Source organism: Lissotriton vulgaris, chromosome 4_1 (assembly GCF_964263255.1).
Source record: "Lissotriton vulgaris chromosome 4_1, aLisVul1.2, whole genome shotgun sequence".
Taxonomy (NCBI): Eukaryota; Metazoa; Chordata; class Amphibia; order Caudata; family Salamandridae; genus Lissotriton; species Lissotriton vulgaris.
The window spans coordinates 773,162,522-773,184,665 of NC_141691.1; the positions used below are offsets into that span (position 1 = coordinate 773,162,522).

At 45.8% G+C, this 22,144-nt stretch overlaps 1 protein-coding gene across 1 annotated transcript in view; it reads left to right on the plus strand.

Moving 5' to 3' along the window:
- Positions 1–22,144, plus strand: part of KIF13A (kinesin family member 13A) — a 762,232-nt gene that overhangs the window by 452,626 nt on the left and 287,462 nt on the right. Inside the window, exon 17 of the mRNA XM_086965110.1 lies at positions 17,407–17,617. Coding sequence (XP_086821236.1) covers positions 17,407–17,617 — 211 coding nt within the window. The remainder of the gene's footprint in view (positions 1–17,406; positions 17,618–22,144) is intronic.

The window sequence follows — 22,144 nt, forward strand, 5'->3', positions numbered from 1 at the left end:
CCTGCCATCCGGATCCACTACCTGATTCAGTACTTGAAAGGGTACCCCCGCCCTCACCCAGATCAAGACCCCCTTGGCGTACGCTGAGTAAGTGGTGCCAAAAACCTGGCCCCGCCATCTTTTCTGCAAGGCAGCGCACTCTTTTTTGGTGAGATGAGTCTCCTGGAGCATAGCTATCTGAACCCCCCTGCGTACCAGGTATGCATGTACTTTGTGACGCTTCACCATAGTCCGCAGCCCCCGGACATTCCACGTTAGGCATTTCAAATTAGGTAATGTCCCCATTCCAATCCCGTACAGTCCGAATCAGATAACAACGGTCCATGACCCCCCCAATGCAGTTGCCCCCCCCCAAACAACCCCAAAACTGAAACATTCCCCAAACCCCACACCCCAGGACAGAGCACACGAACCCAATGGCCGCCCCCATCCAAACCTTAATCCAACTCACACACTTACCCTGTGGTCTCCACCACAGTCGACCTTAAGGGCCTAGGGGGGGTGAGTCGCCGCCGACCCCAGCTAGCGGAGCCCGTGTCCCGCCCTTCATCCCCTCCGAAACACACAGCTCCCCCACCCGGCAACCCGCCCCCCAGCAACAGGATATCCCCCTACCATGAAGTCCTGATCTAGTCCCAAGTCTATCTCAGCCGCAGAAAATATCATCCGAAGTCTGTGGGGTCACTTTCGGCCCCTTCTGGCTCTCCGCCTCCGAAAGTTCCTCTCCTGTTCTGCTGCCTTCCCCTCCCGAGTCCGTTTCGGCCCGTTCACTGTTCTGTTGCGACCCTGTAATGGCAGCCGTCGCTGCGAGTGCATCCCTCTTCTCCGCCGCCATTTGAGCCTCCCGTTTCTCCCGCTGGCGCCTGTTGCGGGACCTGATGCGTTGTGACTGCCGCACCCGGGGCTGCTTGGGCTGGTCTCGCCGACTTTGGTGCGTCCTGTCCGTCCCCGCTCTGTACGACTCAAGCCATTGCCAGACTTCGTCCGGAGTCTGGAAAAAGTGTGTGGTGCCATCCATGATTATCCGCAGCTTGGCCGGGTAGAGCAAGGAGTACTGGATGCCTTCCTCCCTGAGCTCCTTCTTCACAGCAAGGAACGATGCCCTGTCCTTCTGGACCGCCTGCGTGTAATCCGGAAAGATCGTTACCTTGCTGTTTTCCACCTCATAAGGGCCCGACATCCTGGCCCGCTGGATGAGGAGATCTCGGTCCTTGTAGTGGAGGAGCCGTACCACCATCTGTCGGGGGGGGCGGCCAAGCCCCGGCGGGCGGGCGGGCACCCGGTGAGCTCGCTCCAGAGTGAAAAATGGAGTAAGCCCCTCCGGCGCCACCACAGTGCGGAACCAGTTCTCCATGTAGGCCACCGCATCCTCCCCCTCAATCCGTTCCGGCAGGCCTACGACCCGTACGTTGTTCCGCCTATTGCGGCCTTCGGCATCCTCCGCCCTCCGCTCTAAAGTGTCCAGTCGGGCCAAAATGTCCGTGATCCTGTGCTCTGCGGTCACCACCGATGGCTTCAGGTCCAGCAACAGTTGGTCATGATCCTTGACCCGATCCGCCAGCTTCGCGTGATCCGCGCGTAGCAGCCCCAGGCCCGTGGCCACTTGGGCAATGTCATTGTGCAACGCCTCCTTAGTGGAGGTGATCGCCTCAAGGATGGCATCCAAGCGCCGGTTCAGCCGCTGTTCCTGGTCAAGCTCCGGGGAGGGACTCTCACTCAGCCGGGTCGACGTCGCCGAGTCCCCCTCGCGGCTCCCGGGCATCGGCCCTCCGATCGCCGCCATGTCAGGGCACTGCGTCACAAGTCCGGTCACCCGTTCTGCCGGCACGCCCGTGGGTCCGTGCCGGCCACCAGGCACCGGGCAGTACTATGTCCCCGCCGACGGTCTCAGGAGCAATGGCCAGGCAGACGAGCTCCGTTCCGTCGCCCCCCTTGGGCCTGTGGGGGGAGGATGAGTCTCAGGGCGGTGGCCGACGAGAGCCCTTGATCTCCCGGGTGAATCGGGCAGCGCCCCCCGGTCTCAGGGCGTTGCGCCGCCAATCCTAGTGCGTCGGGTAGCCGGGTGCAGGGTCCCCCGCAACTTGGTGACAGCCGGACTCAGGGCTGAGGTTAGGGACCGTCCGACCTCCTCGCCGCCATTTTCTTCACACCCCGGACTACACCTCGGCCGCCTCTTCTCTCGATCTCCTCGGGGCCAGCAGTCCCCCAGCGACTCCCTGATTGCGTCCAGCTGTCCCCCTACACTTCAGAGGGCAGGAACGTCGTCTACGGGTCGCCTAGGGTCCCGAAGAACAGGAGAATTAGCGGGATTCCGCGCGGAGCTGCGAGCTCACGCCGCCATCCCGATCGGCGTCCAAGCCACGCCCCTTCTTCATGAGTTTATTTAATTGTAAGGTATAATGGTTTGGGTCAGATTTTTTTTACACCTCTTCCTATGGTTTTACTTTTTTGGGTACCACTGAAAAAAGTTTGGTAATGGTACTGATTGGAGAAGTGTGGCTCAATGGTTAGAGCGGCAGACCCTGATGCAGAGGTCTAGCCTGGGACCAGGGTTCAATTCCCCGCCTCGGTGGGTCTTGGGCTCAAAAATTCCATGGGCCTGATAATTCTCGCCTCGGTGCCTATTCCAATCCTGGTGTCCCACTCTGCAACTCTGGGCAATAGCTTGCTTAATCTCCACAACGGCCCCCACAACGCTAAGGATGCCTGGCCTCCACCTTTGGGGGTGCTCAGGAGTAGACGCCTCACAGGGAAAGCCAGAATGGGTTCCACAGCGGTATTCGTACAAGCGCCTTGAGACCCTTGCGGGTGAGTAGTGTGCTATACAAGTATCAATTTACATTTTACTGATCGAATTATAAACAATCGAGCGAGCTTTCTTAAATAATGCATTTCACCTAAAACAATTAAAAAACAAAAAAAAATAAAATACCCAGTAAAATGTAGTTGGGTGCAGGACTCAAATTCCAAAACATGTTCAGAAATCTAAGTAGATACAGCTTCCTTGTTCGTAGTGTTAAGTTTTTAAAGTACCCTTTAGAAAAAAATATATAGAGGGATTAGTGAGAAGAGGGATTAGTGAGAAGACTGGTGGTGTTAAGTATATGTGAAGAGGAATATTTGATTGAGTTACAATTTGGTAGTTGTGTTAATCTTTTTTAAGTGTTTCAAATTAAGGATCAGAAAATATCTATATGAAAATGTATTGGCGAGTAAGTGGTTGTATGATTTCTTAGTCATTCAAAGCATTTCTAATGGGATTTTATGTGTTTGCATAGTACTTGACATGTTGTATTTGCTTCTTTAAGTTAATAATAATGGTTGGCTAAATCATGGCGTGCCATTATGCCTGTATACTGCAAAAAAAACTTCTTATTTTTGGTCAGCTGAATTTTCATATTTTAACCCTGAAAGAGCCTTGCACCTCTTGTGAATATTGGCCCACATGAACATGAGGTTACTTCCATGCAGGCATGAACTCAGCGTATGGGATATCTCAATGCTCCATGGGATTGTTTCCTTGTGTCTGCACTAGATTTGACTTTACTTTCACTGCAGAACGTTTCAAAGAGTACCCTGCCTCTAGATATACACACTCTTCTCCAATTTAATTAGGTAGGTGTCTCTGCCCCACTTCACCAATTTCTGTTTTCGTAACATGGTTGAAACTGTTTTCAAAACCCGACTGCATTTTGCTTGGAGACAGTATGCAAACTCTGTATTTCCAGGGCCTCCTCTGGTGCCTCCTGCTTGTGGTGTGGCTAGCCCTGAGATCTTCCAAGGTGCTACAAATAATTGACAAGGACTATGGAGGTGTGCTGCAAAGAATGTGTTCTTTATTCCAAATCTCCAACAAAGCATACAGGATACCATCTTTCCTCCGACTCCGTGATCACAGCTGACAGGCGACCTTGACTGCAAAAACATACTGTTTTTTTTCCAGGTAATTGAAGGACATCATCTTTTTCATAATCTGTCCCCTAGATTCCTTGCCACATGGCCAAATTAACGCTCCTGCTTTCAAATGGAGTTAACAAAATGAAAATCCATTTGAGAGTCTTGATCCATTTCATTACTGAAATAGCCCCAAACGATCAGTTCTTTTCTTACCATCAGTAGAAGCCCCTATTCTATCCTGACTAGTATGAAAGGCACCTTTCCTTATCAGGGAAAGACCTCTAAGATTGTAAGTCTTACCAAGGGCGCTGATCCAGCACTCAGCAATGAGTCCAACTCAGCTGCTTCCATTTTTTCCAAACACAATATGACAACTCCTCCCAGACCAAGCTTCCCTTCAAGGGTTACATGCTGTAACACTCTTGAAACATGCACTTTTGCACTATGCACGCAGGCTATTCCAACGTCTGCCTGCAGGTAGAAACACACGAGCCATACTCGTACTGAGGACCACATTGTGTTCTGCTTTAGGAACATTACAGTGGCTACCCTTTATTTAGCGAGCCCTCTGCATTACACTATAAGCCTTCCACAGCAAAGTTCCAGCCTTCCTTCAAGTTAAGGTCTCGAACTATAGGCCCAACACATGTTAAAATGAAGCCAATCCCTTCCAGTCTGGCACCGGATCTCTGGGAGACCTGCTCTTTTCATATGTTGAGAGCCAGTTTCATATCGGTACTCAGAACATGGCTGTTGGCTGCTTCAGTCCTTAATCTCTAGGCTAACCTCCTGCACCTATGAACAAAATAGGACAAAACCTCTTACAAAAATCACCAACCGCATTAGGCACAAAAGATACAAGCACACACTAAAACGCAGTTGGACAAGGGCACATCAAACTGGGTCTTACACTTGGTCAAGTTAGGACAACTAAATAATAAATCAACGGGAAAGGATCTGAGATGACTCTCTGCTACACCACTAATTTGGAAATGAACTGGTCAGTCCATAGGAACAAATTTGCTGGAAGCCTTTTACTTTATAAATAACCCTATAAGCTGCTTTGTAAATATAATGTTGGCGCAACAGAAGCTATCTCAGAATTGCATTCACTTTGTAAATGTCATCTCACTAATAGACCTATATCTTCCAGTCTGAATATAATTCCCACCTGAAAAAGCTGTCCTTTCATTTCTATAGACAATCTGCATATTAATGCCCTCTTTGAATGAACCAACCGTGTGAATGAAATGAGCAGAAATGTTCTAGCATGGAGGCACGCCACACACCAAGACTTGAGCAGTTGATGTTGGTGTGCGGCAGTAATGAGATCCTGGGAGTAGCATGAAATGTTAACACTAGTTCTGGCACGTCACTGAAACTGGGAAAGGATACTTCTAAATGTGGGAAGGGGGACACCATCCCTGGGCAAATCAAAAAATGGACCACATTCACGTTCTCACCTGTCCTGGATTGGACCCCATACTGAAAAACATGAGACTCAAAATAATCTGTCAAGCGGCTTGAGTATTTATTGGCAGAGATACGTTTTTGTGATTTTATTTTTACACCCTTAAATTGAGAATAATGTTGAACATAATTCACACCCAAGAGTTAGTCATGCTTATATCGGCAGTGTTAAATCACTTATAATATACAACATTATAAAGTTGAAGTAGTAACAATAAATGGCTTCATTTTTGTTTATTGTGACTCCACAAATATTTCTGTGATCATTTTAGAAACTGAAGTAGTTTAGTGACTGTGTAATAACATCAAGCTCAATGCACTTGTTGTTGAAGCTATTTCAATACCATTACATTGCACACAATAAGATAATGTCTGAAAATGATTGCAGTACAAAGACACAAATGGAACCGGACCAAACTAAATCGAAACATTGGAAGTTGTTAGAAATGTGACAATGTGCTACTACAGACACAGTGCTTCAATCGGTGTGTGGTTTTCCCTACCCTTTTGTCACGAAAAGGCATATCCCAGCCTGTCCATGAGTCTACAATGGACAGCAGTGGTGACATTTACTCAGTGGAATAGAAACTCTGATTCTGTCAATCCTTAACACGGATGAACGACTAAAGCACTCACAGGAATGCAGCCGCTGCACAGCTGGGAGCTTTTCCCAAAGCACATATTTGTGCATGCACTGTTACTACACTGCACAGTGTTTCATAGTAATGAAATTAAAATGCATATTTTCCTCTCCGGGAGCAAAGCTTTGTCAGCTTTTGCTGCTATAGGATTAAAATTGTTTTAAAAATCATGATTGCGTCGCACTGAGGTCTGTGTAATGGTTTTTATCCACCAAGAATGTAGTTGAGTAGACACAATGTGAATAATCCTAACACAGCAGACAACCAGATCTGCCACCTGGAAGCCTTGGTGGCTCTGCAGCAGAGCCAGAGCCTCAGGCTGCAGGGACAGCATCACAACTGATCGCATACGCTAAGCAATCACACTTTGGGCCCTCTGTCCACCGCCAACACCTCCTCTTTAAAGCTTCTGCAGGGCACTGAAGAGATGCTTGCTGTGGCACTGCTCGAGGGAGAGCATTCTCCATCATTGAGTAAGAGTTCTGATTAAGACTAGACCTGGTGTGATGAATGTTGTTGCTAAGTAATCATGCTAATAGACTGTAATACATCATTTGTTGCCATTTGTAGGGGATTTTGCCTTTGTGTCGCCACTGTTACTCAGCAAATATTAACGAGGAAAACGAAAGAATAATAAAGCAGAGTGATCCAAAATAAAAAATAACAAAGTTGACCAAAATAAACGCTTCCTTGAAGTTGAAGCTGCGAGGTGTAGATCACTGTGTGAACAATGTTTTAAAACTGAATCTACCCAGCAGCTTCTTTATATGTTCTCGCATTTAGTTGCTAAATAGATTTTATTCATGGTGTAGAACTTTGTTGGCATTTATTTACCTTCCTTGTGATTTTTTTTATTATTGGACACAGTGATGTCTTCCTATTAATTTTAATGACTAGTTATTTACAGTGAGATGCGATGCGTTAGTCTAGGGACGGGAGCCATTTTGTCAACTTCAGTAATGTTTTTAGGAATACGCTGATGCTCTCGTCCTCCGATATTGGCCATTGCTTCAGTGCATCGCTGTTATTCGTGGATTCAAACATGTATTTCCAGATTCCTATCATTACACCACAATGCTAGTTGCCATGTAACTTGCTCCCTGTTCTCGTGGAAAATTCTGAATTGTTGATGAACTCAGTTGTGCTCACCTGTGCTGATTGGTAGGGGAAACGTCTGATACCGGGGAGAAGACTCTTTCCTGTTCCTCATCAACATGGGAGACTTTGGTTAAGATATTCCCTCCAGATCAATGGCCTGAAGTCTTCAAGATTTTGCAGGAGAGCTGGAGCGAAGGTTTTTCAATGAGTGGATATTGCATGCAACTGCCTGGCTGGATTTGACAGCGTTGATAGTGGCTTTTCCTGTCTCCCCCTAACAGTGGGCATGGTGATAACCTATCTGTAGTGCATGCTACCACTGTCTTGCAGTTTCATGACACTTACGGAGTCACTAACATCAAAGAGGCCTTAGTTTTACTGACCTTGGAAAGGTTGGAAAACCGAGCCCTCCCACTCTGATTCGCAGCAGTCATGGGCAGTTTGCAAGCAGACTACTGCAGGAGATACAAGAAGCCATTGGAGTTACGTGATGTTGGGAAAAATTAACAGCTGTTTTCCCAGCACAAACATTGAGTATATGTAAAGTTGTGGATAGATTGCAAGATTCATGTTATGTAATTTATATCATGCAGTCTGATGTTAGTATGTTCTTGTTTCTCACATTCCAACTACACATGACATCAGGTATTTGTTGATTTATGACTTCATGTGCCAAAAAATGTGCTCTCTGTATTGTTGTGTATGTTTGTAAAATAGCCGGCGCTCAAAATCACCGCGAACAACATGACCCTAACACACTCCACGTAACACAGCAGTGTTTCTTTTATCTCCCCCCAGATTTAATACATACAAGTATTTTGTAACAATGGCATTGATTGTCTACTTAACATTATACCGAAATGGAGTAAGTAGGGAACTTAAGAGAGCATTGAATATTATTATTATTATTAAGTAATTTTGTAAAGCGCGCAGCTGCCCCAGCGAAGGGGCGTCCCGGCGCTGGAGGCAAAAAACAGAGGCAACAAGATTGTTATATAAGGAATAAAAATGTTTTGATGGCCTTACGGAAGGGCCAATAGAAATAGGAATCGAAACTGGAAGCAGAGATTCTCTGTTGTCCCTCTCCAAAATGTCCTCCCCTGGCTCAAAAAATGTATTTCACATTTAGAATTAAAAAGTCATCCGTTTCTTTCTGCTGATGATTGCAGGCACTAGTTTTGCCTTGTTAACTTAATTTATGTAGCCTTGGAAACGTGGCTCTCAAAGAAGAGTGATAGTCAATACTCCTATTCAGCATTTGAAACAGCAAAACCATTTAATTTCTGACGGATTTAAATATTCGTAATCTCATATTCTATAAAATTATGTAAACTTGCAAAATAACAAGTATTATGCTACAAGGGTTATAGCCATACATTCATATTTATCTGTAAAAAAAATCATAATTACAATTTATACTTCTCTAGGGAGATTGTCACAAAGGTGGTGATGGCATCACAGATTTCCATGTTTGTTCCATTCCTTCATTATTCCTGTAATGCCTATGAAATTCTCCTGTATCCTTTTCTCCCCTGTGCATCTGCCTTCATAGAATGTAAAGACTTATAGCCGCCAGAGTATGGCTAAGGGTAGTTTGAGTAATGAGAAGTTTTCCGCCATTTTAGGTGTGCAGGCTGGAGGTAAAATGGACAATCACTTTCCAAAGTGCAGTCACCAGTTTCAAATTAAAATCCTGTTGCATTTCACTTGCTGGGAGTTTAGCGTGCTTGGCAAGTTTCATGTCCTGCATTGTATTTGAAACGGGGACTGTTGAGTCTTCTGAAAAGCCTTTACTGCATGCCCTGACTTTGACAGCATGTGACACGCCAGAAGCTTAATATCCCCGTTGTCTGAGTTTCAAATGTTGATATGAAGCTTGAGTAAAAACTTGAGACTATTGATGTAGTGCATGTAAATTATGCTTGTGGCAGCACCATCTCGCCTCATATTTTGCAGTCCCTTTTGTGCCTCAGTTTTGTTTTCATGTTATCCGCGTATTGCAGTTCGTCCAAATATTGTTAATTATTTGGCTTCGAAAATAAAATGTACATTTTGTTGGCTTTAACAATGAAGTTAAAAAAAATTGTACTAAGTCAGTCACCTGAAAAAAGGAAACTATTTCCATTCATTTACTCAATGCAATTATTTTATACCATTGAGAATGTTCCTGTAATAATAAAATGTGTTTCTACATTTTTGACTGCTTTGCCTGATAAAAGTGAGTCAATTACCGAAAAATAAAATAGAATAGCACAGGATCCTTCCCACTGAAAGCATTTCAAGAGCAGCAAAGTTGGCCATCATGCAAAACATGTATTATAAACATTTAAACAATGACCAAATGAAAAAAATAAAAACTATTAAAAAACTGAGCAGCGGCAGGGGTTATTAATAACAAGGCACCTCCACCTCATACAAAAGTAGAGAGGAGGATGGCAGAGAAAGCCGGTGGAGAGCCATTTCACTCGGCAATTTGCGACCAACCTATAAACGCCCACACATCCGCATGTGCACTTTCTAACTCAGTTTTGAATGCAGTCCCCTAAATGCCTGCATCTGATGTGCCCGGCTCCCGATCCTGAGATGCACTAGGGCAATTACTCACTGGCAGCTCCACCTCAGCCAAACTGTCCAACATATCCCCCCACATCTCCAAATCTCACTCTGCCATCCATTTCTGAGCAGTCTGTGATCCTGGCGGCATCCAATGGATAGCCGTACAACGCCTAGATAGCAACAGACCTAGGAGGGAAAACCTGAGTCTCATTTTGGCCCCTTGCTTAGGAGTCAGGATCATTTGCGGGGCGCTTACGACCCTTCCCCAATACTCCTGGAACTTACTACTTTCCCACATCATATGGAGGAAGGATGCCGGAGTCGGCCCACATAGAGGGCAAGCAGCAGATTGGGACCCATTAATCCTATGTAAACATTGCAGAGTTTGAACTGCACATTACTGGCTACCTCTTTGACATGAGCAAAGGTGCTACTCCAATCGCTCTCAGAAAGAGGCTCAGGCAAGTCATCAACCCATCTGGCCTTTACCCCTGACATATCAGTCGGACGATCTCCCTTAAGAGCTGCGTAAATGTAGGATGTTAAACCGAAAGCTGAGCCGGGGGCCTCTTATAGAAGGCGCAATGTCTGAGACTCCACTGGCTTGGCTTAGGAAAATCTGTCCAGATCTCACAGACTGATCAGGACACTTTCGCGTGTTTGACACTGTCCCTGCTGTAGCTGAAACAGGTCTCGTGCCTCCCCGATGGTGAGGAAAGAGCCATTCAGATACAAGTCAGCGGCCATGGTGCAGCTCCCCTATGAACCACAATGAGAGATCCATCATTGATTGTATAACCCTGAAGGGGGATCGCCATCGGAGGGGCAGCAACCAAGCTTATGGAGCGCTACGCAACACCCTAGTGACTGCTGCTCCCAGGCCCCCCACCTACCAGACAGTAAAAGGGCAGTCTCACACTGTACCAGCACCCTGCATGAGATAATGTGGAAATTCTGCCCTGCCAACACATTTCCCCAGAAGGGTCTCCCCTCCCCTCCCCCCCATTTTGGCCATGTGCACACCATAGCGCTGCGTACTGCAGTAGACTCGCAAACGAATAGAGCTGCAGGTCCGGCAGCCTCAGGCCCCCCAGTTCTGTGTTCAATTTCAGAATGTTTACTTGTACTCTGCTCCTCTTGTCAGCCCACACAAGGGACACCAGGAGGCTGCTCAGTTTGCCAAATGTGGATTTTGGGATACTGTACATGGCATTCTGCAAAGCATACAGATGCCGGGGCAGCAACACCATTCTACAAACGGCCACTCTGCCCTTCACTGACTGTGGCAGGTGAACGCAAAAGCGAACTGCTGCTTCTAGGTCTTCAATAACTCTACCCATATTGAGGCAGTAACCAACCTCAGAAGTATGCGCCACCTGTATCAGTGGTCCTTTTCCCAGGTAAGCTCCCCCACAGGAAGACTAGTTGGATCCGCACATGCCAGCGCAGCTAAGGGAGATAGCACTGTTTTTACTTGTTGACCCAGAGGCCAGGCACCACACAGAATTAATCCATGATATGGAGCAGTACACCAAATGACCTCTCTGGGCGTGTAACATAAATGAATGCATCATCTTCATAAAGTGAGACAACATGAGTGTTCCCCCCTCCCCCCACCCCCTCACCTCAAGGCCTCCCTTGGTCATGTCTTGGCCGAGTCAAAGTGCCAATGGCTCCATCGCCAAGGTGAAGAGGAGCAGCGACATGGGGCAACCATATCTTGTACCCCTCTCAATCAGTTTATACTCCGACACCACATGTCTAGTGCAAATCCGTTCAACAAGACTGGCATAGAGCAGTCACACCCAGGACAGAAAAATCTGTCCCAATCCCATTCTCTGTAGTACCTCCCAACTGTGTGTGTCGAACACTTTCTCAATATCTAAAGCTACCACTGCAGGCTTCAGATCTCTATCAGCTATAGAATGCATCACATTTAACAACCTCCGCAAGTTCATGTGGGTCCCCCTACCTGGCATGAAACCGCACTGGTTACTGTGCACTAAGTGGGCCACCACTCCTTGCAGCCTGGTTGCAAGAGCCTTCGCAGGCATTTTTGCCTCCCTAGGGTCTCCAACAAGCGAGGGACCAGCACCCCACAGGCTGGTAATATTCCACAAGAGCCCATCACTGCTCAGCGTCTTACAGCGTGGTATCTCCCAGACCACTTCCTGTAGCTCCTGCACCTGGAGCTCCCCCTTCAGTCCACTCATCTTTTCCTTTTTCACCTGAGAAACTATCAGTCCATCCAAAAAATGGCCGGTCTTCGCAAGTTGTTTGCTCTCCACCTCCATATTTACAGTTGCCAGATGATCCCAAAGGAGGACACTGAGACTCGTCTGTGTCCCATCAACCAAGCTGTCCTTGCGTCTCAGCGATATTATCACCGCGGGGAGAGGTGGGTAGGCATTCCTTCTTAACCGTGCCCTGAAGGTGCCCAGATTTATCACCTTCCCTTTGTAGCAATTGACAATAGTCACGCCGCCCCAATCAATCTAGTCTATCCCAGGTCTCTCTCATTGTACTCTGAGCAGTCAGAAACGCCACTCACGTCTCCCCCCGGACAGGAGCTTCCTTCTGGAGGTCTGCCAACTCCCCATCCTTCCCAGTCAATTGTGCCTCCAGACGGCTCCTAGTGTCACTAATACACACAGACATTCCCCATATGTCACTGCCTTGAGAGCCTCCTACTCCACCCCCCTACATGTTGTCAACTAATTTGCTTAAAAGAAGCCGACAGTCTCTGCTCAAAGCTCCTGAGAATAATGATCTTGCCAAGAAATAATAGAAACATAAGCTTTACTGGACTCTGTGCCAGACTCCTCTAGCCTGTTCGTCAGATCCCTTTTGGTGGGGGTGGGGGCATAGAGCAGACTGGGGGCATAGAGTAGACAGGCTCTAAGTCTAGGCAGGTGCTGCCTCAGGGCTGGATATCCAGCTAGTATTCAAATTCACTAGTTGCAGTCTCCTTGCTAGGATTAGAGCTAGTTCCATTACAAAGGCTTCTCTTCTGTGTCCGTCCAGACATCAGGCAGAGACCGCACCAGTCTTTTACCACACGGTTTATGCTGGAAAGATACTGGCCGTATCCTGGCAGTTTGTCCTCCTGCAGGTGTTGTCCTCTCACCTCTAGGCAATGGGCTGTCATATACACACCAGCTGGTCAAACAGCAGCATATTTTTGAGTGCCTTGAAGAGCACTTTCCTCCTTGATTATGAAGAATTTGGAACTGGAACAAAATGTGGTGGTGTGTGTCAGACGTTTATACCCATTTTCCCGACCGGGTACATGGATGGACTGTCTTAAGGTTTCAGAAACGGATTGGATTGGCCCTCCAAATGTAATTTTCCCTCTATCTTGCACACACAGCCTTTTTGCAAGCTGATTGTTCTCACAACTGGTAGCAAAGGCGCTGTTTCCAAGCATGAGTATTCAAAACAAGGGCACAATAAAGTGTAATATCTCCGCCCTTTGCTGTCATCAGACTTTCTGAAGCTGTAACTAGGGACAGACCAAAGGGAAGCCCCTGCTTAGAAATGTTCTCACATTTACCAAACTTAAGTTACTGACCCACTCCTTATCCTTACAATCTACCAAACTGTAGCTCTCAAGAAGGACTAATCAGCAGGCCTTTGCTAACAAGGACTTCATGGAAGTTCTAAAGGAAGCCCTGTCTCCATCCTCCCTCACTTCAGTGTTTGGGTCGCCACACTCACAGAAATAGTCTGTAGACTATGCTGTATGGGGATGCTGTGTCCTCCTCTATCTTGTGTCATGCTACCCCATGGGCCATTCAAAATGGATTCAACTGGTCCAAGCACTCACTCTCACAACACATTGAATCTTTTTAGTACACTTGTGCTACCCAGCCACCGCGCATACATGCACTCAACAGGTACATGAAATGTCGGCAAGGATCTGTAGGTCACACTATAGCAGACCTCTACACAACAGAGGTCAGTAAACCGCACTCTACTTTGACAAAGAAAAAGCTCTAGTCAAAACTACCAATCAATAAAATATAGTACACTACCATCATAGCTTATGTGATCAACCCAGGACCTGGACCCAGTAGTCCCATGTTGGTTATGTGGGCATACTTGGTGCACCCCTCCAGATCACAAAACAGATTATGGTCCTTGCTTTTCCATGGACAGGCCTGGGTCCCTGCACACAAGCTAGATCAACATCATTGCAGGGCCATCAAAAAAGGCACTCACTACAGGGGTACACAACCGCACACCTGTATATCATGCAGGTTACGTTCCCGACCCAGCAGCTTTCCAGCTTCTAGATCGAATAATCAACATGTGTGTAGATGGCAGGTTAAGAGCAACTGGAGAAGGCTGTATAAAATTGAAAATGAGCTAGAGCATAGAGGTAAACTTTGCTAGGTACAGGGGAAGTATTATGTTAAGTGATAAAGGTTTAGTCAAAGTAAGGCCTTTGGAAATGGAAACAACTTATTAGGTGAAAAGCAGACTACAGGAGTATCATTAAAACATCACAAAAAAGTCAGAAGGTTAAAGCCTTAGATATACTTAAAGGTAGCGTGATGATAGTGTGTGTGAAATTAGGCCTAAAAATGTGGGTCAGGACAAGATCTGCTGTTGTAGTTTGAGAGTTTGAAAAGGACAGATGGCAGGATGGTGGAAATCTGAGTAATGAAGACAAGGATAAGTGCAGCATGGGGAGGTGTGGGTAATCACATTGTGGATAATGGTGTAAAGGAAGAAGAACTGGAACTGATGCCCAGGTGTCTAGACCTGCTTGAGGATGGTGTGTCAGCAAGAGTGAAGGCATGAGTTTGTTGGATTTAGTTGATTGTGCAGAAACAGGTAGTTTTCAAGTGATTGTACAAGATAGTCATATGCTTTGTTCAGGTTTGCTTGTATGACCGAGGAATACGGAGGGATTGGTTCTGAGCAGCATGCAGGAGGAAATATAAAGAACCTTGAGATGCCTTGAAAGAAAAAACTGAAGACGACGAGGGGCCCTTACAGTGATCTGGGAAGGAATGTCAGTACATTTAAGAAAAGACTGTTTATTGTCTCTATAGATAATACCACAAATACATGAAAATACATACATCAAGTTCAAACTATATTGGAAATTGAAAGATATTTGTGAAATATTCTATATTACAGAAGACATGAGTTCAGGGCCTTTGGTCTTCAGTGTGGCAGAGGCACTACATCAGCATTTTGGAACTTTGTCATTTGGTCGGCTCGGGAGGCCATGGAGAAGCCAGTTTAAGTCTTAATGGACAACACAGCAGCCATTCTGGGACTGGGGCTTCAAATCCTGTGCCAAGAAGCATTGTGACTCTGGTGTCGGCTTGATCTCTAAGAGATCTCTAAAATGGGCAATCAATCATTTGATTAGGTCACTAAGTGCTGGGAGAGTGACTGCAGAAGACAACATCTGGTGGACATGAATTGCATCTGCATCCATAGATGGTTCAAGGCACGTTAGCTCAGTAGGACATCCCCTGGGTAGACCATTTCACAACCCTTGAGAATGGGTAGTGTCTGCTTGATTGAGTTTGTCTCTAGATTCCCTGGGAAATGTAGTCTGCCTACAGTGGGGCTCAGGTCTCCTGTAAGCCTTACCACCTGTGCCACTTCTGCCATGGGTCCTGAAGAAGATCAGGAGAGACTGAGCTAACTCATCCTAATAGCCTCACATTGAGCCAGGAGTTCGTAGAAATTTCACTTCCTCAGCATTTGCCCTTTCATCCACCAACCTCTTTGCGTTGATCTCCTTTCTTAGCTGCCCTTGCAGGGTCCAGATCCCAAATCTCCACAAACTATAGCTCAGTGCTTTGAGATTAAGTTGGATCAACCGTGTGGATTTGGTCTGCCTGCCGTGATTGTATATATTTTCCTTCTGGCTCGGCATCAATCTATCAAATAAATGTATTGTAGTCATTGTGCGGAGTTCTTGGCCTGGTGCAGAGACAATGAGGTTCCCCACTTTAGGCCAAGCTGCCTGATGTTTGTTTTGTCACTGGCTCAGAAAGGCTTTGGCGTGGGCACCGTTAAAGGCTATTTGTCCCCTCTTTCAACCTTTCTACATTTGCCTGACCAACCGTCTTTATTCAAGTGTGATGCGTTTCTTAAACAGGCTCCCATATATGTTCCCTTCTATACCCTTCATTATGCACCAATGGGACCTTAACTTGGTCCTTGCAATCTTGATATGCATACCTTTTGCACAGTTGTTAACTGAGATTGCTGGTCATTAAGACACAGTTTCTCATTGCAGTCACCTCTGCATGTCACTGAGCTACAGATTGTCATTCCTACCATCACATGTCACCTTCTTCCCTGACACCCGCTTTGTTTCTGCTGAAGGTGGTGTTGCCCTTCCATGTGGAAAGTACAACACTCTTCGTGCGTTTCTTTACTCTACCACACCCTCTGAGGAAGAGAGGCTTTCAGTAGGACTCTAAAAGAATCTTTAGCTTTTACATAGAATGCACTAAGGATCACTTCGTGGATGAGCATCTTTTTATCTGCTTTTCTGGCACTAAGAATAAAACACTGTTCAGAATCATACCAAGTCTATGTTGTTAGTCCTGTGCACAAAAACATGCCATTCCCCAGTCAAAAGGAAAGGAGCCTCTTGAGTGCCTTGGGTCTCCACCAGAGCCAAGGCTGCTACTCAGGTGTTGGCTCGGGGTGTTCTGGTGTTGGACATCTTCCAGACTGCTACTTCGGCATCCATGCATACGTTTACTTGGCACTACTGTTAATCGACAATCTAGTCCACAAGGAGGGCTGTTTCGCAACCTGGTCCAGCATGTCTTCATGGTGTAAGTCCACAGCTGTGGTATCCAATTAAAAGGTGAGAAGTTTGCAATTAGATGTTTTCCTCAGATGAACATGTTTCTTACATTTGGTAATGCCCCTTCTGGTGGCATCTCTAACTGCAGATTCCTCACTGCTGTCCTAACTCCCCTCTCTGTGAAGTGGCCACTTTAACGTCTAAAAGGTCCGAAGTTAGATGATCAGCACACTGTCTCAGTCAGTTTGTTTTACGCTTCTTCTCTACGGGCATGGGAGAAGAAAGCTGTAAGGAACTAGCGTCAACTTGCAGGGGTGGCACTTAAATGAGACTCCACTCCATCATTTCTGGGGAGCCATGAAGGTTCAGTGCAGTGCCACACGTGCCACCTACCAGGGTGCAGAAGCACTGCTAGAAGAAATCTCTGCATCCAGTCTGATAGCTGGGGATATTCTAAATGTGAGGAATCTGCAGTGAAATAAAGTAACCTCCAAAAAGAGGATTACCAAAGGTAAGTGACTTGTTCATTCCATTGAAGGTGGATTAGCTAAGTGAACCTGTAAACAAGTCACCAGTATTGCAAAAACTTTTACTTCCGGAAGGGTAGGTATTATTGTATACGCAGAAAAAAATAGTCCTGAATGATATATCCAATTGCTGACTGATCATCAGTTGTATATCTTCAGGTGCCAGGATGGAAAACTGCTTATAGAGAGAAATAATGCAGAAACAAATTAATTTTGTCTAGGTAGATTGAATGCCAAATAATCTAGATAAAATTTGAAATATTAGATTTCAATACATAGCTTTATCTTAAAATACAACATACATTTCTAATTTGGTTGTTTTCGTTATAGCTACATGTATACCCCGCTAAGTAGCTGCATGTTTTCTTCTCATCGTAAATTTCTGCAATTACACTTTTACTGACAAGAACATATTATATCTCCACAGATCCAGTGCAAAATGTTGTTCAGATTTTGGAAAAGCAGTATCTAGAAGAAAAGCAAAATGCTCTGGAGGAACAGAGGATGATGTATGAGCGTGAACTGGAGCAGCTCAGGCAGCAGCTCTCCCCAGAGAGACATCACCAGCACAGCAGTGAAAGGCTCCTGTACTCTTCCCAGACAGCACAGCAGAAACTCAACTTCTGGACAGAGGAGAGGTGAGTATGAATTCGAGAGGCGAGTATGAATTCGAGAGGCAGTGAGTGTGGCCTCAGAGGCTGTAAAAGGGGATTCAGTGTGATGCGAGCGTGCGGGTAGAAGTAGGTTCAGAGAGGTGACCAAGGGGAAGGTAAGCATGAGCTTGGCTCAAAGAAGTGTGAACTCTGAAGAAGAGTTTAACTGGTTTCAGGAAGAGTGAGAGGAGGCTCATGAGACAGATAGCCCTCTTGAATCTACTTCTTCTCAACATGAATTATCGCACTTATACCGGAAACATCTGCTGTCCCAAGGGCAAGTGCTACAGGCATTAATTAATAAGCCTCAAATGCATGACTGTCGGTGAGTTACTGCAACCTTCCTTCCTGATTTTCGTAAGGGGCAAATCAGAGATGGTTTACAAAAATGGTATCCATTGCTTCTTTGAAAAGTATGGCCTTTTCTATATCGGTCTCCTTTAGAAGCCAGGTGATGCTTGCTGGCTTATTGAAAAGGAATAAAGGAGACTGGCACACCATTGTCGCCAGTACCTTTGCCCATTGTTCTTTATTTGAAAAATGGGGGCGGTCCATATTTCATTTCCCCATGTATTTTCCCATTGAAACTTTAGACAATGCTACCACCAAAATGTGTGAACAGAATTACACTAAACTTGGCAGAAAGCTAGATCTTTACCAAGAAAGCATGCTTTTTGTTGTGATTTAGTGTAAATACATTAGGAAGTCTTTGAGAGAGCAAGGTTCTACATTTATAACTATTTTGAGGTGCAAGAGTGCAGTGGAACCGGCAGTAGATTTTCCTACAGTAACGTATAAAAAGAAATACATTTTTGGCCCTGGCAGGGTCCCTCTTGGACCTTCCTCCCCCACAAGTTCTGGGAGGGAGCAGGAAGCAGCAGCCAATCAGTTTTTTATCTTTTCGTCTGCCGGTTCCACTGCACTCTTTCACCTCTAAATAGTTATAAATGTAGAACCTTGCTCTCTCAAAGACTTCTTAATGGATTTACACTAAATCACAAAAATAAGTTGGGGCGGCGGGGGGGGGTGGGGGGGGGGTGAGTGGAAGCTTGTGTGCCTTCCCTCTTCGAGCCACCTTTAGGCCCCTGGGACCCAATGTCATGAGCGAGAAGTGTGTGGGGTGGGGGGGGGGATGCTGCACCCCACTAGTGATTGTGTACTACCCCGGCTCCTTGTGCCCAAGTGAAGTTAATATTTATGTAGCACGAAAACTGTCACCCTTTGGGTATCCTGGCGCTTAGAGTGAAGAGAGCCAATATAGCGATGGAGAAAGCTGTCCGAGAGAGGAACTAATTATTGCTCCTAGAAAACATCCAAGTTTTCAGGCTCTTCCTGAAGCACGTCAGCGTGCTGATTGTCTAAGATTCTGGGGAAACTTGTCCAGAGGCGGGCCGCTGCCACACCAAAGGCTCTGCTTCCCAGCCTTAATGTCTTGAACCTGATGGTCATGATCAGATTACTACTGGAGGAGCGCAGCCGTCTCCTGGGGTTGGACCAGGTGAATCTCTTCTGCAGAGGAACAGGTCCCAAACCGCAGACTGCTTTATATACAATGCAAAGAGATTTAAAACATATTCTCTCCTTAAGAGGCAGCCAGTGAAGATCACTCAAGGCCAGGGCTGTAGAGGACCGACGCTGTCTCTTAAGCACTAGCTTTGTGTCCATAGGACGGACTCTCTGCAACCCCTGCAGAATATATTGCTGTGCTCCTAAATATAGGGAATTACCATAGTCCAGTCTACTTAAGATTATGCTCCTCACTACCAAAGAGCGGGAGTTATTTGGTAGTAATAGCGGGAGGATCTTCCGTAACATGCGCAGTAGGGATAAACAAACACCAATGATTTTATTGGCCTGTGCCTCCATTTGGAGGTTGCCAACCACAAGCACCCCCAAATTACGCACTGTTTTGGCAGGGAACAACGGTTCATCCTCCGGGGTGAGCCTAAATTCTGTCGATAAGGGGCGGGGCACTCTAGTAGCCGGACAAAACACCACCTCTGTTTTCCCTCCATTGAACTGTAGGGTGTTTTCCCTGAACCAACTAGCAGTCTGACGCATGCACTCCTGGAAGGTCTCCATAGATACTGCTTGTTTTCCTTCCAGGGAGAACAACAATTGTGTGTCATCTGCTAAGTTGTCTGGGGTTGGGGCAGCCACTGCAGTAGGGAAACCCTGCCCATATCGAGCGGGAGTGGAGAACTGAGATGCCGGCTCCAGTGCTGGCAAACAGTAGTGCCTGCCAGGTGGGGAGCCAACTGGGCAGCACATGAGTGGGATCCCTGTGCTGCCCCAACAAAAGGAAGGTCTCTGGGAGCCCAGGTGGGACCGGGGAATCCACAATAAAAAACACGGCACAAAACCACAAAGAGCAGCAGGAGTATTCTGCACCATAATTTCCTGCATGGTTTTCTTGGGTAATTTCTCACCCCTCGTGGTGCCCTAAGTACAGGCAGGGGCATCTCTAAGGTACTGCTGAAGTGTTCCGGGGGCTAGAATGTTTTTTTTAATTTCAAAACCTACCCATAAGTCTCGGGAGTTATTGAATGTATGACCCTGTGAGAGTTTTTCATTGTTTTCAAAGCACTCTAGAGCTGGGACTTTTGCTCTGCAGCTCGGGAGTGCAGATTCGCCTTGTAGTATGTTTCTATACCTGCGTTTTGTGGCCTGAAGAGTGCTAAAAGGACTTAAACACTTGTTTTTGATTGTTTTAAATAAAAAACTTTCTTTTAAATAGTATGGGACAATTGTTATTAAGCACTGTCAAATGTGTATTTGGTGACAAAGCCAATAGATCTGCCTTACATCAGTTGATCTGGTGACCTTCTCCGATAAAGCCAATTGGCTAGCCTTTTATGTTTTGGTGTTCTGATCCTTTGACACTAGTAGGTCTGTGCTGGTTAAAATCTGTTTAAAAAACACAGCAATTCACTGTGAAAAAGGATAAAGTGGTGTTCTAGTTAGATATAGTAATAAGATCTTACTTAAAACATTTTTTACAACTCTCTGCCGAATCCAAAGGTTGGGGTGACATTATAATTAGGTCAAAATGTCTGGTTAAATAATAACATTTTACAACTAGAAACGCTGAAATTCACAAGTCCTAGTTAACTGAAGTAACTATAACCTGTGCCCTTGTCATGCATTGCTTATTATCTCATAAATGACATAACTCATTACATGTTCTATGACATTATTGATAACATCAATGCAACATCTGACATGGCATCTTTGGTGACAACATTGTGCATGGCTGGGGTGTGAGTTATAGTTAGTTCAGTTAACTAGAACTGGTTAATTTCAGTGATTCTTTATTTTAAAATGTGTTTAAAGTGAAAATATAACCCATCTATGTCACTTTAACTTTTTTTCTCAGGGAATAAAAAATATCTTTCCATGTATGTATTCACTGAAGAAACCAAAGTGATGTTATAGGGCCAGATGTATCAAAGGGTTTTGCCCATTCTGTGTCTATGGGGAAATATGTTGATACATATGGCCCATAGTTGGGTGAAATTTTAAATGAAAAAAACACTGAAATTCACCAGTTATCGTTATCTTAAACAACTAGCACTCATGCTCTAAGGTAACCATCACTTGCGCCCTCACCATGCACAGTTTTGTCATCAATAAATAATTTCATTGCAAGTTACAGTGACATTATCTGTGATACCACAGAAGATGTCATGAGTGATGTAATATGAGGGATAATTAGCAGTGCATGGCAAGGGCGTGAATTATAGTTACCTTAGGGCATGAGTTATAATTACTTGAGTAAGCTACAACTTGTGAATTACAATGTTTTTTTCTTTTAAAAGTAAGCCTGTCGGCAAACAGGCTTTTTTTCTTTGGTGGGTGTCCCAGTGCCCACTTGGGGAACCCACAATGATGGGGACGCTGGGGGCCATGGGCACCCATTGCCCCGACCGGCTTGCCAGGCAACTTTGTGGCGGGAGCCAGCCAATTTACCCTGGTGCCCACCTGTGAAATATCGCCCCCTGGGGCATGTGGTCACTGGGACCGATCTCGGCACGAGGAGCAGGGCACATGGCCTCCTCTCCTTTCAAAATAAATTTTGCCTTGGGGATGGGATCCCAGGCACCTAAAGAGGCTTGAGAAGGGGGCCTTGCACCTACGCTAAGAAATGTAACACGCTGTCAAACCCCATGCACTGGCCCCCCAGGAGGGTGGGGTAATTTTAAGTGTGGAATCCATGGCAACTTTGCTGTAAAAAAAAAAAAGCTTTCACATTTTTTTTTTTTGCCCAGGGGTAACCCCTTCCACCAGGCCTAGAGGAGTAAGGTATCCCCTACCCTGGTCCCTTCTATACTTTTTTTATTTCCAGGATTCAGGACCGAGTCCTAAGATGGCTGCCCCCATATCGCTATTGATGTGGTGGCAGCCAATCAGATCTCTCCTTCAGATCTGTCAGGTCCGCAGAGTGAAATATGCAGTTTTGAGCCTTGATTTAAAAAAAGGGGGGGGCGTGGCCAAGATGGCAGCGTGAGCAGA